Source organism: Ceratosolen solmsi, unplaced genomic scaffold (assembly GCF_000503995.2).
Source record: "Ceratosolen solmsi marchali unplaced genomic scaffold, CerSol_1.0 scaffold2, whole genome shotgun sequence".
Lineage (NCBI taxonomy): Eukaryota > Metazoa > Arthropoda > Insecta > Hymenoptera > Agaonidae > Ceratosolen > Ceratosolen solmsi.
In genome coordinates, this window is record NW_011948422.1 from 5,030,505 (window position 1) to 5,047,667 (window position 17,163).

The window sequence follows — 17,163 nt, forward strand, 5'->3', positions numbered from 1 at the left end:
TACAAATGTTTCAATTTTTAATGTTTGGCTTTAATGCTTTTTTGCCTTCTAACTAGCACAATATTAATCATCAGATACTTGTAAGTGTTAATATTCTTGAAGCATTCTTAGATTATCTTATATATGATATTTTTAACGTGTAAGAAGTCGATATGTGCATCATAAACAAACATATGAATCGTGATAAATATTCCATGCATTGGTTTGAATAACAAAACCATAAAATGACAATTAAAGATAATTCAAAGATACTTCGTGCACGTAAATTGGTTATTCTCACTATTTAAATCCAGATTTCTACTACAAATGAATTAGATATACTCTACCAACCATATTAAGACGTCTTGTTGTTATTTAGAATATTTAATAAAAATTTTTAAAATGAAAATCCTCTTAAATTTAATAATTTTTCTTGCATGTATAATATTCGTCCACGGTATGTATTCGATTGCATAAATGCTTATAAACCTGCAATAACTAAATTATAATTTATTTTCTATTCTACAGGAGTTGGTACCGACGGTACGTGCTGATTATCATAAATTACTTTTTCATTTTATTATTATATTTATTAATTATTACTTAAATTTGCATATATCTTTATTATTGCCTCCTATAATAAGAAAAATGAAAACAGTAAATTTTAATTGTAAAGTAAGGTAACGATAAGTGTGAAAAAAATGTAAAGGAAGAAAAATATAAGCTAGTTATTACAAATTGAATTTATATTCTAACATAAAGTATGTGTATTTTATATCAAGCAATAATTAATATTTTAATTAAAGGATATTATTTTTTGTAAGAGGTAAGGGCATTATTTATTCGCAGTATATTTTCGTAGATGTGTTTATTATATTACATTCGCATAATATATTCGCATTATAGGTGATATTATAACTATCATTAATAAAGCAATTATATTTAATCTAACGAATTTAACAATAAAGAAAGTACCTTAATTTATATTATTTTCAGTTACTAAACGCTTTACTGTCCAAAATAGAAAAAAGATTAAATTTTAATTGAATAGAATACAGATGAATAATAATTAAACAAGCCATATAAAATAGAATACTCTAGATAATTTATTAACATTAATTAAAAACCAATTTCTTTTTATTATATAATGTACATTATTGTGCATTCTTAAGTTTATTACATACTATTTTAATTAGTTTATATACTAATTAAAATAAATTTATTACAAATATCAATAAGAAATTACCTAACTATCTAAAACTGTTATGAAATAAAAAGTTTATTATCAAATAAAATGAGAGTTAGCAATTACATTTTATATACAATTAATTAATTGATTAATGTAATTATGTAATCAAATTAAATACTATAGTTCTTAACATATTTTTAATAGATTAAAATTGGGTCAATTTATTGAATATCGATATCCTATGTATAAATTAATTTAACTTTAACAAAATAAAAATAAATTCATTAGAATACTAATGAATCAAATTATATGAATAAAATTTTTGTCGTATAAAATTATAAATATTTGTATTTGACATTTAAAATTTTTTCCAGAATCTATACTTGTTTATCAACTAATAATTTAATATCTAAAGCAAAGAAATATTTAATATAAAGGCTTTTATATCCTATTGTATATTTTCCGTGTGTGAGCGTGCGTGTGAGTGCGAATTTGTGTATTTATACCAATGTTATTAATTTGGATTATTAATTGTATGTTTTCCAGGAGCTGGTCCAAGTAAAGGTAAATTTTTCAGTTCTGGTTCAACATTTTTATTGAATGAATATTATCTTTCATAACATAATACAATAAATGCTTCTTATACATATGAAATTATCTTATTTAATTAATTGCAATAAAGAATATGCTTTTTTCAATAAATGCTCTTCACACACACACATATATATATATATATATATATATACATACATAATATAAAGTATTATCACTTATAATTTTATTGATAAAATAGCCGATAAGCCGATACTTTTATAAAATAAAAAATTATTAATTAACTATCGTCAAACTTATTTGGATTAATAAATTAAGAGAATGTAAATTTATAAAAATATCTACATATTATAACATTTTGTTATGTAGTTAAAAGTGGCCATGGTCATCCTAAAGGTCATCCCAAAGGTCCAGGTAAGCAGTCAATTTATTTGATTTATTTTATTATTTTACTTATTGACCTATATAATATTAAATTCAAAATGTCTTGTATCTTTAAGTAACATAATTAATGCACATCATTCTATATATTCAGACTGTAGTGGAGAAATTTGAAAAAAAAATTACTTTAAACACTCAAATACTTTAAACCTACAAATAAGTAATGTCAAATTTTATCGGGAATAGTCATTTTAGTAAAACGTCATTCTATCTAAATATCAATTTTAGAAAAATTTATGTTAAATATTCATTAAACATAAATAAAACAATTCCTAAAATAAAAGAAAAAAAAATCGTATAATAATAATTTAAGAAGATATATTGAAAATAATTGATCATTGCTTAATTTAACTTGAACTTTCAAATACAATTTTTAATTCTTATTTTCACGCTGAATTTCTTCTTATTTACATTAATTTAAAATGTTTGAAGTAAATTCTTCATATTCTCATAATCCATAAATGTATTGTACATTCTTTTAACTACAATTTTTATCGTACAGGACATGCTGGCAAAGGCGGCGGCAAAGGTAGTGGCCACGCTGGTAAAGTATGCTGGTAAGTACACTTGTAATGTTTGTATAATTATTGTACTCAGGTTAATAAACTGTTTGAAATAAAGTTAGATTTTAGCACATTCATTTTGAGGATAATAATGTTAAAATAATCTCTGAATTATTAAATCGATCGATTTGAGTGAAGAAAGCGTGAGGCGCTGTTTGTACATTGTATGTACATTGTATATAAATTAATTTCTATTGTATTACACATTGAATGTGCCTTTATAAAAAAAAATTGTCTTTCCGCTTACTTATAAATTGTTTATCAATAGAAACAAGGATTATGTGAAAAAAAGTAGAAGGGATATATAGGATATACATTAATTATTAAAAAAATTCGTATTATTGTTTTATAACTGGTTAAAACTAAAAATGGATTTTTAAATTTAAATTAAAAATTTTTTTTTTTTAGATTTTTAACATCTTAAAGTGAATAGGCTGCTTATGAAAATTATATGTTACATGATTGTAATTATTTTAATAAAATACCTCTCTTTATTTTAGAGTGATATCGAATATGATGAGCCCGGATGAATAATGTAACCTTGAATTTAACAGCTATGAGTAAAAGTTTATAAAAGAAGAAATATTTGAAATACGATATATGTAATTATAGTGATGAAGTTAAAATTAAAATATTCTTTTTTAGTTAACAAAATTACCGTTTTATTATCCAACGAATACACAGATTATAAAAATGTACTTGAAAATTGCATTCTATGCACGAAATAAATATATGTTAATAGTGAATATTTGCGAAACTACATTTTTCTATTGAATTCGTAACAGTTAATTCAATTATAAATTTTAATATAAAACTATGATTTCCGTCCAAGAACATTAATGATGAAATATTTTATTTATTACTGATTTAATATATTTTAACAAAATTTCATAATTACAATTTATAATTATGTTTTAATGGCATTAATTTTAATGAAGTTTTTAAATACTTTACTTAAGTTTACTTTTTTTAAATTTTTGGAACTATTTATAGATTATGGTTTAAAAGAAATTGTTAAATAGAAATTTATTTTTGTTAAATTTCATTACGAATTTGCTCGCTCGTGAATTCGTTATAATTCCTTAATTTCTTTCTCATTGGATATATTGCTAACATTAAAAATAAATAAGCTGTAAAAAAAAAAAATATTTTACAAATTCTATGTGATTATTTTATTTTGTTCTGATCAATAATTATTATTTTTATATGTTTTAAGTATCTAAACGTATCGCGATTATTACCAACATTTTTAAATTAAATTTCTAATTCACAATTTTTTTTGTTTTTTTATTTAATTCTTAAATATTTATAAACAAAAAAAAAACAAAAAAAAACAAAAAAACAACCAATATTTTATCTTTCTTATGCAATAAAGCAATCTATAAAAACATAATTAAAGAGGATTATTATAATCATTCTAGACCTTATTCGATACATTATTATCATTACAGTAATATTATTTATATAATTTTCTAAGTCACTAATTATTTAAACAATAATAATAAAAAATAATAAAAATGAAATCCTGCATGAATAATGGTGAGAGGCGTACTTTTAGAACTTTTCACCGAATGTCAGTTGTTCGTGACATTTGCATTCCACAGCAATGGTAGGCTTAAACCTACATTTTCAAATTCATAATTATAGAAATGAATTATTTTTCTGTTTTAACTGAATATTCTTTTTATTTAGGAACAGATGGGCCATGTTTCAAAAGGCTATCTATACATTTAACTAGCAATTGTTTTATAATGGCATGGCTATTAAACGAAATTATTATAGCAAATATAATAAATTAAAAGAAAAATACCAATTTAGGCACACAATATGACTGTATGTCAACATTATTACTGTTTTATTAGTATTTGAATGGAAAAGGGTTTATTTCAATTATATCGTTCTTCTAAAAATCGTTACCATATTATATGCCATCAATTGATCTAGTATAATACAAATGATATATCGAGAAGACAATTAAATTATTTAAATATGTAATAAGAAAATAGAATAATTAACAGTTACTACGTTCATCAAGTAATTAATCATGTAGACGATTCAAAACAACTATATCGATTATATTTATATGAATTTGATTGTTACTTTATCCTTGTGCGAGCCAGGCAAAATGATGAAGGTAAAATTATTTTTGAAATTAAATAAGAAAAACAACATATTATTAAAGAATTGCCAGTATATGAATACAACAACAACAATATCGCAAAAATCACTAAATCTCTATTATTCAGCAAGCTAACGAGCGAAATAATAAAATTCTAATGTATTAACGAAAAAATAGGCATTGGCTAGTTTTTTCGGGATGAGCATTCGCATGACATAGTTTTAGAAATAGCACGAGCGAGCGGCTGCTACGATCATTGACGCTTTCGGCGCGTATGATGAAATAATTTCAAGGTATCGCCGTAACGCATACTATTTAAATCGCCATTAGATCATATTTAAAAATTTTCTATTCCGTAGTACTTGAGCCGGTTATTTGCACCGAAAGGGAATGTCTGGGCTCTGTGATGTAAATTTGTCATTTAACGTATTATCCGACTAGTTAAGATATTATAATAGTTAGATAATAATGAAAATTTTTTTCTCTCAACATTTTTGGCAATAAAGTTATAAAATGTGTTTGAAACTTAACCTCGACAATCATTAAAACTTCATTTTTTGTATTGAAATTTATGTGCATATATATAAGTCGAATTTTGAAGTCGATTATTCATATTCATGCTTTGTTACTGTAAAATAACCGTTTAAATGAGCGTCGTTAACGCGTAGAATATTAGCGCGTCTTCTATTAATTCGAAAATGTTCAAGTTCTCTAAATTTTCTAAATTTATTTATCAAAAATAAAGAGTACAATTCATAAAAACTAAGTATTTATGGAGGATTTTAATTACAACGAAGAATAATAAGAAGTAGAGGTTAAACAATTAATTAAAACGAAATTAAAGTATAAACTTGCCTTTTTTTTTATTTACTCAATGTTCCTTTTTTTTTTTTTTTTTTTTTTTTTCGAAGACGTAAATGAGAATATAATAAAATTCCCTTCAAATTCATTTTAAATATTTGTCTATTATATTATTTAATTAATTATTGTATAAATGTTCAAAATCATATTTCAAAAAGTTTATAAAGAATATAAAACATTATTTAATTAAAAATTAAATTCTTTTTTCTTAAAGTTTTATTATGCCGAGCCGATTATACGTAAGAACGATCATAGGTCATAAAAAAGAATTTCCAAGTACGGTGGAGATTACATAACAGATGCTATAGAAAACTATTGTTTGAAGTAAATAGTCTTGATATAAAAAGAATGTTAATGCTCTTGAAGGTATATTTTTCATAATTTAATTTTCAATTCAAAATTTTTACTTCATTTATGGAAAAAATGTTTAATCAAGGTAATGAATGATGCGAGCAATAAAATTAAATTCACAAATGTAATCAGTAGTCTATTATTTTTCATGAATGGTATATTAAATATATATACTGTCTGCATTACTTATAGCAATGAGCTTTCATAAAGGAAGAGTATATTTAGTTCTAAAAAATATTTATGAAAAACATTAATAAGTGTTTATTTTACAGGCAGATATTTTTTAATAGTTGTTAATATTTCTTACATATATTTATTATATGAGACTTTTGAATTATTTATTTAAAAAAAAAAAAAATAGTCTTTGCGCAATACTACACTTTTGAATCTACCAAGTTTATCCATATATAATAAACTTAGATTTTAAATAAAAATGAAAGACAAAAATTAATTATTAATGTATTTAATTCACAATTGATTTTCTGCAGCTTGCAAAAAAGGAGAAAAAAAATCGATTGAGAAAAATAATTTCTCAACAATCTCTTATGAATAATTATTTTTAAAAATTCATCCATAAATCATCGGGTGTATCATGACAATTATTAGTAAAGTTTGCTTGTGATTTAAGGGAATCATTTAAAATTTGGACTATAAGTCAATTAGTAGATTAAATTATTTTTATTTCTTTTATCTAATTTCGTATCGGTGATGTTAAGGTCACATGGTGGATAAAATAATTTAATCGTGTAACATTATTGAAATTGCCGTCATGAGAATGTATGAAAAGTTATATTATTTTACTGCAAAATATCTATACTTCCATGGGAATGAAATAAAACATGTGTCAATTTATTATCGATTAACTATAAATAACTTGCATGAAATTGCTAGAGTATCAATTGGGAATGGGAAAAATCATTTAAATAAATGATATATTGGAATGTATAATATATAATTTGCATCTTTCATTACGTATTTATTGTCCCCGTCGTGAGAATATATTTATCTACATATTATCTCTGAATGCAGAAGAAAGAACAAAAAACAAAAATTGAATAAAATTAATATTGTATATATAATTATCGAAAACGTTTATAATTTATACGTATATACATAATTTTGTTATTGCATAGATTCAGTCACTTGTAAATAGGAATTAACGACGAGTGTTTTATTAACATTACGGTTATATGCTAAATTTTATGATGTGAGCAGTGATAAATATTTTCCATTAAAATAAAGGGACAAAATAGATTTTAAGAGTGAATTTGATTGTTTACCATGTGAAAGATAAAATTTTGATCTTTAAAAAGGTCGAGGTTAATTGCTTGCTCCTATAATGCACTTCGATTTACGTATGATTTGAAAATACTCAAGTCTAAGAATGAGTGAAAGAAGGCGAGACTAATGAGAGTGTGAGGCAGTAGCAGGAAAATGTACTTGGATGGAAAAAATAAGGAAAATTACGTTATCGTAACCCACGCATAACAATATGCCATGATAATAGCGAACCGAAATTTTGGATTCGAAAGCGCGCCCGTGTCGAGGAGTCGAATTACCCCCAGGTGAGGGGACCGGCTGAGGGGGCCAGCCGAGGGCCGGTCGAGGGTGCAGGCAATGTCGCTCTCCTGCCGTGGCCGACGCACGCAAATGCATCGGTGCGAAACCGACGCCGTCGTCGTCGCGAGCAGCGCATTATGGTGGGGGGTTGGCTTGGCGAGTGGCAGCAGGGTTTGGGGTCGCTGTTGGCCGCCTCCGGCGCTTAGTTTGGCTCAGTTCCGCGGTGTGCACGGTGCCGGTCTCGTCTCCTTTATCCCTTCGCATGCGCGAGTGCCGTTGTAGCCACCCCCTCCCAGCCCGCTGATGCGTATCGCCAGCTGGCCGAGAAGACGGCGGGAAGGTGGCGCGTGTCCTAGATGCTTCCTAAGTGATTCGACGCCTTGTTTTCGTAATCGCTTGTGAGTGATACGTTAGCACCAGTCAGCCAGCATGGGATATTATCCGAAATGTTGTTCTTTGCTAATGTCATTCCTCTTGGTTATCGCTTACTTTCAAGGTTAGTGACGCGTCGTTTATTTTCATTTGTCGACTCGGCGGATAGCCTTTAGTGACTTCAATTGGATTATTGCCGAGTATCATGTGGCATTATGCCGATGATAGAATTTTATAGAAAAGACGAAACATCATTCTTTGACATATTACTTTAATAGGCCATAATTAATTAGTAAGTAATATGATTATTTGGCATATCATTGTAATAATTACACAGTTGCCAGAGGTTAATTCGTAAAATTAATAATTCGGGGAAATTTAATTTTTTTTCACGGTACTACGGTTATAAATTTGACGATTGTGTGTGGGGGTGCGATGTGTGCGTGTGGTGTGCGTGTGGTGTGCGTGTATGGGTGCGTGCCTGCGCGTGTGATATATGTGCGTGTAGGTCGCTCGAATGAAATCAAAAATATTTTAATATTTAATATCTAAATAATTTTAAGAAAATTTTCATATAATACATTTGAAACATTAACTGAAAGTAGAACATGTTTGATTTGATATTACAAAAATTTTTACATACCCGTTATATAATAAAATTAACACTACTAAATAGAAACACTTCTCTACAATTAAATTCTGTGAATGTAATAAAATTCTACGAATTATAAATAAACACACAAATACGTTACTTGATTAAAAAAAAAAAAAAAAAAGTTAAAATCCTTAGAAATATAGATAGTTACTGGTAGATTTCGGCTAAACTTATGCTATACACGTGTTTTCCCTCTATCTCTCTACTCACTCGCAGTCTGTGCCTCTCTCTCTCTCTCTCTCTCTCTCTCTCTCTCTCTCTCGCTCTCTCCATCTATCGCACACTCTTTTACTCTTTCATTTTCTCATTCTTCCAGTGTCTACTTCCTTCTCTGGCTCATGCTGTAGGCAATAAAAAGCATACACATACGTACACATGTAAATTCTATATTGCATGAGCCATTTAAAATATTTTTTTTATTTTTCAAGTCTATATTTAAATGCGTTTATTAAATTAAGATTTATCAGGTATACATAATTTGATCTTATTATAATAAACGTTGTATGAATTATATAAATCAGTTCTACAATATTCCAGTCTCTAATATGAATATATTATAAAATATTCAATAGTGTTGACAAATGATATAAACAAAAGAACGATTTATTGTACGCTTTTTCTACGGTATGGTATCTGTTATTTTCTATGATTGGCCGATTAATGCAACAACGCGTTAATACATAGGATTTGTAAAAAAATAATATACTAATGCATTCGATTTATTGAAACCATTTTGTGACGTATAAATATTTATTACTTCTTATCTTTAGTTGATGATCAATTCCTATTGAATGTAAAATGTATGTAAAATTTATTATAATAATAAACCGTCAGTATTTGACATCAAGTTGATATGTCACCTATGATAAAGATATTTAACATTCGTTTTCTTTTGTCCTATAAAAAAATGTGGAATATAATCGCGCGGTAATTGATAGATTGTAATTAGTTATAAGGAGAATATTAGAAATGAAGAATCAGTGGTATGCGTATCGTCTTAAGCACACGAGCACGAGGCAAATTTAAAGCTAAATATCCCAAGCTGAGGGATTAAGAATGAACATAAGAGGAGAAAAGCAGACGGAAAATATAAAAGGATAGAGCTTGAGACATATATATATATATATATATATATATATATATATATATATATGTCTGTCTCTCTGGGTGTGTGTGTGTGGCCTTAAAATTTTTTCTACTATATCAAGCATTGCACAAACTGTAAATAAGCGCGTCCGTTTTACGATGTTACTGCGAAATTGGGTCAGTGTTTGGAAACTTGAATATAAAAATGTGCGGTAGTAAATATAGACATAGAAAAAGAAGGAAATACATTTGCAGCATTAGTGGAGTGAGAGGGTGGGCAATGCGACTACGAGTAAATACTAACATTAAAATTTTCGTATGCGTATATAGAGTAACTGGATTTCCCTTATGAAGGAAAATTTATTATACAATTCGGTGTATTTATTGTAAGTTTCTTACTATTCATTTGCATTTGAAGAATTTTATATTTACTTTATGCTTATTCTAATTGTCCAATTAAAGTAGTTTCAAATGAACAATCCTAGTTCATTCGTATAGCAGTATAGATTTTTTGCATAATATTATATAAAATTGAATTTTGTAGAATTCATAAAACTCCCTCGTTTACTAATAGTGGTCTACTAATATACTAATAGTACTAGAAAGGCCTTATAATTAATTGAAAATTTCAATATTTAGCATTAATTTTTAGAATTATAAGCCTAGCCAGTATGTAAATATGTATTCTATATTGTAAATTCTATAAATCGAAATTCATTTGACTAATTATTAAAAGCAAACATATTTCTATTAATTTGAACATTCGTAACAATATTAAAAAGGCAAAATTATTAAATTATCTTGCGCCTAAAATCATTGAAATAATTAATATAAATAACAACTTTAAATATTCTACACATTATTATTTATAAAATATAATGGAAAATGCATTTTTCATACAGCATTATAAAGTTTTTACGTTACATGAAAACGATGAACTGGTATAATGAAAATGTATTTTGTCTGAATATTCTATTATTTTTATTTTGTCAGGCGAATGAAGCTTAGCTCCTACAATCCTTTAAAACTCCTCTGACCCTTTTCAATGATCATGCAAAAGATTTTCGAGAAAGAATGAATGAACTCGTGAATTAAAAACGATTCCAGTGATTGAGATGATAGTCTACGAAGTACATTGATCTTACCTTTGATATATTAAAAATTGCTGATAAACGTGCTAAATAAATAAGAAAATTCAATTTTATCAAATAATACAATATTTCATTCAAATTACATATGTTTTATACTATAAATGACCTCTAGTAGTAAAACTGTAAACAAAATTTCATTAATATTTTTTATCATAATTTATTTAGACATTAAATAATTATAGCAAAAATTTTGTAATTACAACAACTTTCATTTAATTATATAAATTTTGTTAATGTATAAATATGAAATTTATTACTTTATTGTGTGTAAAAAAAAAATTTTTTATAATTGAATTTTATAAAAGAAATGAAAAATATTAATATTCAAAATAATTTTATAAAAAGCACACGAGTTCGTAACGAATTTGCATTAAAAATTTTTAATATAAATTTCATTATATGAGCAATGCATAGCAAATATTACCTATGAGTATTTGTTAAACTTAAATAATTTCATTGTTTGTCACTCCCTGCTACTACATAATTCTGTGTTTGGTACAAGAAGCTATAATAATATATTATTTAAAGATTATTAACATGAAATTAACTATTAATAAATATAAACGAATGTTAAAAATAATAATTTATTATTAAAAATTTTGTTAATAAGAATCATAATAATAAAGATTTTGTTAAATTAATTTGCAATCAATATTGAGAGCGACAAATTAGTGTGTTTATTAGTATAAATTATCCAAAATATTATTATTAAAAAATATACAATTATTAAAATCTTAATTTTTTACAAGAATTTTTATCATTAAAATTTGAATTGCTTGATAATCATTGTAAACGATACATATAAGAATAATAATAAACACAATAATATTTTTGCCTTTTCCAATTAAATAATCTATAAAACGCTAATAAATAAAAATAAACCAGATAAATTTTTCAAACATAAAACACATAATAAAATATGGATCAGAAATTTCTCTGTCATTGATTAATAATCGTACATTGCATGAAGCAAAACTTTGTCAAGCTTGCACTTGAACATGTAGCGTTCGTTTTTCAGCCATTCCTATAAACATTTTAATTCCTACTAATTTCAAGCATATGTAGCTTAAACTGTAATATCACTTTGACTATTGTTACACCATAATAAAATTTTATTGAATGACAAAAAGGGTTATAAATATTTGAAAGTCTCATTGCGTATGGTTTTGTTAATCAGGAAAATCACGGTAGGTACTTTGGCACTGCTATTATTCATTATAGAACGCAATAGCCGCCCTCTTTAATTTAAGCCGATCATTTGGGATTAGACTTTGCAATTTATATAAGTTCCCAAATTCATGCAAGTTTTTAATTTATATTGTCAAAAGTTTCTGGATGAACTGTTGCTATGATGAATTGTACTATCAAATGTAAATATTATATCAAATTAAAATTATATAATATTGGATAAAATGTATTAATATATAATCCAGTACTTATCTCAATTAATTAGTATTGAGTTTCAGGGTATTTAAAAAAAAAAAAAAAAAAAAAAAAAAAAAAAAAAATAATAATAATAATAATAATAATAATAATAATAATAAAATAAAAGAGACAAAAAAAAACAATAAAAGAATAAAGCATGATAAAGCTGCATTGGTTAACATTTTTTAATAATTTATAGAATGAAGCCATATTAAAATAGATTATTAACTCAATGTTAAAATATTTGATTATGTATTTAAGCTAAATACTAGTATTTTCATAAGAAAATTTTGCCATCAATTTTATTTGTATAGAAAATTTAATAGGTTATTATTTTCAGTATTAAAAAACTTTAATTAAAATACGCGGAATATTTTTAAAATATTTGAGTTAATTATTTTTGTTATTTCAATGCTATAATGAAAAGATGTTTTAATTTAATATTATATTTAGTAGTGAAAAACTTGATATATTATGTAAATAACAAAAATATTTAAAATAAAAAATGCACTGTCAATATAAAATTTATTTTTTAATTGATTTATATTAGTAGAGAACTTTCGAAGTGCAATGTATAAACATGTAATTTAGTTAAAACAATTATAATAAATCATTATTATATTTTATGCAAAAAGAACGTGCTATATTTCACATACGTTTATGTGAATGATAAAATGGTTAATAAATGAAATAAATTCGAGGTGACATCCATCATACGTTACTAACCTTATTAAAAATTCCCAAGCTTACAGAACAATTCATGTTTTTACATTTTCTACAAATTCATACTAGAATTTATATTTTTTGTAATTACTTCTAAATTACATTCCATCTAAACATATAACGTTCCTCGATTTCTTTGTAAATAAACCAATTCTGCAGACGTATGTATATACAATGATTATAGTAAATTATTAATTTTATTTTAATATTATTCGATAAATTTTCTCAATTATTTTGACACAAAAATCGGACGAAAAAGTACAATTTCGTTGGGTATTAATAGCATTAAAATACAGCAAACATATGACTAGCAGTAAATATCTAATAAAAACGAATGTATTTTTTATGATGTAATGCCTATAGTATTAAATTTTATGCATTAAACTAAATTCTAAAGAGTAACGAACTAGTAGTATAAATAGTATAAAATATTGTTTTAATATTTTGATGTGCGAATCGCATTCTACCTCCTAAATCAAATACTTAAAAAAAAAAAAAAAAGAAAACATTAAACAACAATATTTATATTATGTTTATATTATAATTACTAACTGAAAGTATTTTCAAGTAGCGAGTAATATATTTATTTGGATGTGGCACCATCTCTGTACGTGTAAAAACATTTACATGAAAATCCTGATTATTCACATAAAAGTGAGTAGAGGTTTAATGGTACCCTCGCTCCTTCACGTAGCCACGCTCAACCGCCCACCTACACACACCCACAAAGTCACACTCACTTTAACAATTTCCATCAAAGGAATTCGCATACCAAAAACTTTTTTTTTTCCATATGAAATAATGTTTAAAAATTAACTTCCATGGGTATATACAAATTTTTTCGAAATTTATCAAAGTTTGCGCAAACATCAGTAAATAGCATAAAGAAATTTGAATGTATTATATAATCATATTGAATATTGATTGATTATACAGATATAATTGTTCTTTAAACCATTTCAATTTTCAAAGCTAAAACATTTCATAATAAAAGACAAACACTATAATAAGGAAAATTATAAATTTCTTAACTTAGTATGATTCATTTGGCATTGTAGGATATTTGTTTCTCATCTTAACAAGCACACGACATGTTAAGAGTAGATAAATAATTAAAGAACAAATACTTTTAAAATATATATAAAGAATTTAGTTTTCAATGCTGCAAAATTAATCAGAGTACGGGAGTAGAGTGGGAGTTCGTTCGTATAGGACGAGCCTCTACATTCACATTTCTTTTTTTATCTCATCGACTACTGTTTTAATTTAATTGGCTGAGTGAAATCACTTTTGCACAACCAGGAACACTGAAGAGAATTTAGATGGTATTGGAGATGTGGCGCCTTGGACAGTAGCCAGACTGGAAAACAATCTTTGTAATAGCACAAATCCGCTGTCTACTCGATGAAACTGTCAACCGTATGTTGTTTCCATTATTTGCACACAAGCTGGAGCACAGAATACCTAGAAAAATTTCGACAAGTTCTCAAATCATTTTCATAAAAAAATTAATCAAAAGCAGAAGATGTTTCAAGCAACTTTTTCACTGTTTTAAAAATAAAAAGAATATTTGCTGGAAATTATGTGGGTAAACGTATTGTAAACTCAGCATTTAAAAGCCCGTCCATTGTATTTTCAAATGTTTGTTTTTTTAATTTTTTTCTTTTTAGAAGACGGATACTTATCTCTTCTCGTATTAATGAAAAAAAAAATAAAAAAAGAAGACTTCCAAAGGTAATAATTGATTATGCGATTGACGATAAAATTTTTTAAAATAAACATAAAATTTCTATATCGTTATATATAATAATATAATTTTATACTTTATTTTAACTAATTACTTCTAATCAATATACGTGAATTGAATATCGAATGACAAAGGCCAACGGGCTCTTTCGGTTCTTCGCTGCGTAAAGTTTAAAAAACTGCACTACTCGAGTCCCTAAGCGAGCAACTTGTAAAATCGACATTTTCCCACATTATATTTTTATGAGAACTAAAACATCCAACACAGAAAGCACACTATAGGCTCCATAGGCTCCAATAATACTCGACAAGATCATTCAGACTAGGTAACCGCAAAGATTGACAGCCGGTTACAATTGGCAGGCAAATCCCTATTCCCATCGGAAGCTTCAATTTTAGTGGAAAGGCATGGAAAAGCAACCACCTGTGCAAGTTCCAATCGACAATTGTCTGCCACAACAATGAATATTGAAGAGGATTAAAATCTGTTTCGTGCTTTGACGATTAAACTAACATCTTTGAATTATTACATTATACGAGAATGCGAGACATACAAAATGGGATTAGTAATGGCACCCAAAATGTATGAATAATTGAGTTAGTCGACAATATAAGGTTAATAAAGGGAGAAAAATAAATTTTTATGAAAGTGCGTTTCAATATATATATATATATATTTATATAAACAATTTATAACTAAAAAATTTGCTAATATATATTTGTTTAAAAAAAAGCAAAAAAAAAAACAAAAAAATAAATATATATATATATATATTTGTTTTTTTGTTTTTTTTGCTTTTTTTTTAATATACATATATATATATATATAAGAAATATTAAATATTATGTAAAAATCGAAATATTTCAAATAATTTTGTTTTATTACATAGAAATTTAATTATTTCCATTACTTATGTCAATGAGGTGAAAAAAAATTTCCATTTATTGCTTACTTTAAGAAAAACATATTTACATAAAAGAAAATAATTAGAGATATTCATGATTTTTATGATAAATTTAAGTACAATAACAAATATTCTCGAAATTAATTGATTAAAAAAATTGCAATGAAGTAATTTTATTTACCGGAATATTTTTTGCAATATCTTTTAAAATCAAAATTATTTATGCATAAGATATTTGTAGCACTAACGGTAGAAGAAGTTTTGTATTATATAATTGAAGCATAACACATCAAGTACGGTGTCACTTATAAATCTTCTACAAATTAAACTGAATGGTTTCTATAGCGATTAATTTAGCTTCCGCAGCTGTGTAACAGAATATGTATCCAGACAGTGGCATTACCGTTTTAGCGTACGCAAGTTGAGAAGGGCTTAAGAAAGTGGCAGAAGTAGAGTAAGATGATGAGACGGGTGAGAGAGAGAGAGAGAGAGAGAGAGAGAGAGAGAGAGAGAGAGAGAGAGAGCGAGAGCGAGAGAGAACCCTACGAACTGGGCAATCTGAGTACATAAGGCGCGTGTTAACTTGAGAACCTAGCGGTTCATGTTCATGAGCCCATTATGCTGCTATAATGTCGAAATCAAGACATTTACAAGTTCCAATATCTGCTTTTAAAAGGAAAAAAGAGACTTTCACTTTTGAGTGTACATATTATCAATCAAAAGATTTATTAAGCAAATATTTCTTCTTTTCAATTCAGTATAACTGCATCTAACGTAGTCACGGTAGATGTTAGCAATAATCATATTTATCTTTATTTTTCTCTCATTCTCTCTGTATATTATTAAAATATTGTCTCTAATAGCAATGAATTATAATAATAAGCTATTTAACGATAATTTTTATTACAACGAGAGGATGAATCGAATGAATAAATTTTACTCAATTTGTTATACAACATGCCAAAGCAATTGATTATATTTTATTTCATTGTAATTAAAAGGTAAAATTATTGCCTCCTTTTACGACCCCAACAGTTATTCAATTAATTCATTCTAGTAGTTGACCCTCACGCTATTACTAAAAATGCCTTTGGCTGCTTCTCGTGTCACAGATTTAATCCATTTACATCTTTATATATGAAGAGTCAGTCCTCATCAATTGTCAAAAGCCATTGATATAGATTCATCGAAATAGTATAAATTAATTTGATTACGATTACGATAACAATTTCCAAGAGAATTTGACACATTTCTACGCTATATGCTATAAAATGTTACAGAATACACATGTCTATATCTGTAGATGGTATGCAATATAAAAAAAAAATCTGTGTACATAAATGAAATAAAAAAAGACGTAACCTATTTTTTGAAAAAGAGATAAAAATTTGCATTCAAAATCTGTTTAATTTCAAATCTACTACATCGTATATATATATATATATATATATATATATATATATATATATATATATATAATATGGG

The 17,163-nt window shown here is 26.1% G+C and overlaps 2 protein-coding genes across 4 annotated transcripts in view; both read left to right on the forward strand.

Annotated features, from left to right (window-relative positions):
- Positions 1-312: 312 nt before the first annotated feature.
- Positions 313-3,294, forward strand: LOC105361857 (holotricin-3-like). The gene is made up of 6 exons (XM_011499137.1): positions 313-436; positions 508-522; positions 1,715-1,732; positions 2,090-2,134; positions 2,664-2,718; positions 3,225-3,294. Coding segments are annotated over exons 1-6 (189 nt in total). The 5' UTR covers positions 313-381; the 3' UTR covers positions 3,226-3,294.
- A 4,513-nt stretch (positions 3,295-7,807) lies between these two features.
- The window catches only part of LOC105361858 (uncharacterized), an 88,280-nt gene continuing 78,924 nt past the window's right edge, over positions 7,808-17,163 (forward strand). For all 3 annotated transcript variants that reach the window (XM_011499138.1, XM_011499139.1, XM_011499140.1), the window contains exon 1: positions 7,808-8,111. In XM_011499138.1, the coding sequence (XP_011497440.1) occupies positions 8,045-8,111 (67 nt within the window). In that variant the 5' untranslated portion in view covers positions 7,808-8,044. The remainder of the gene's footprint in view (positions 8,112-17,163) is intronic.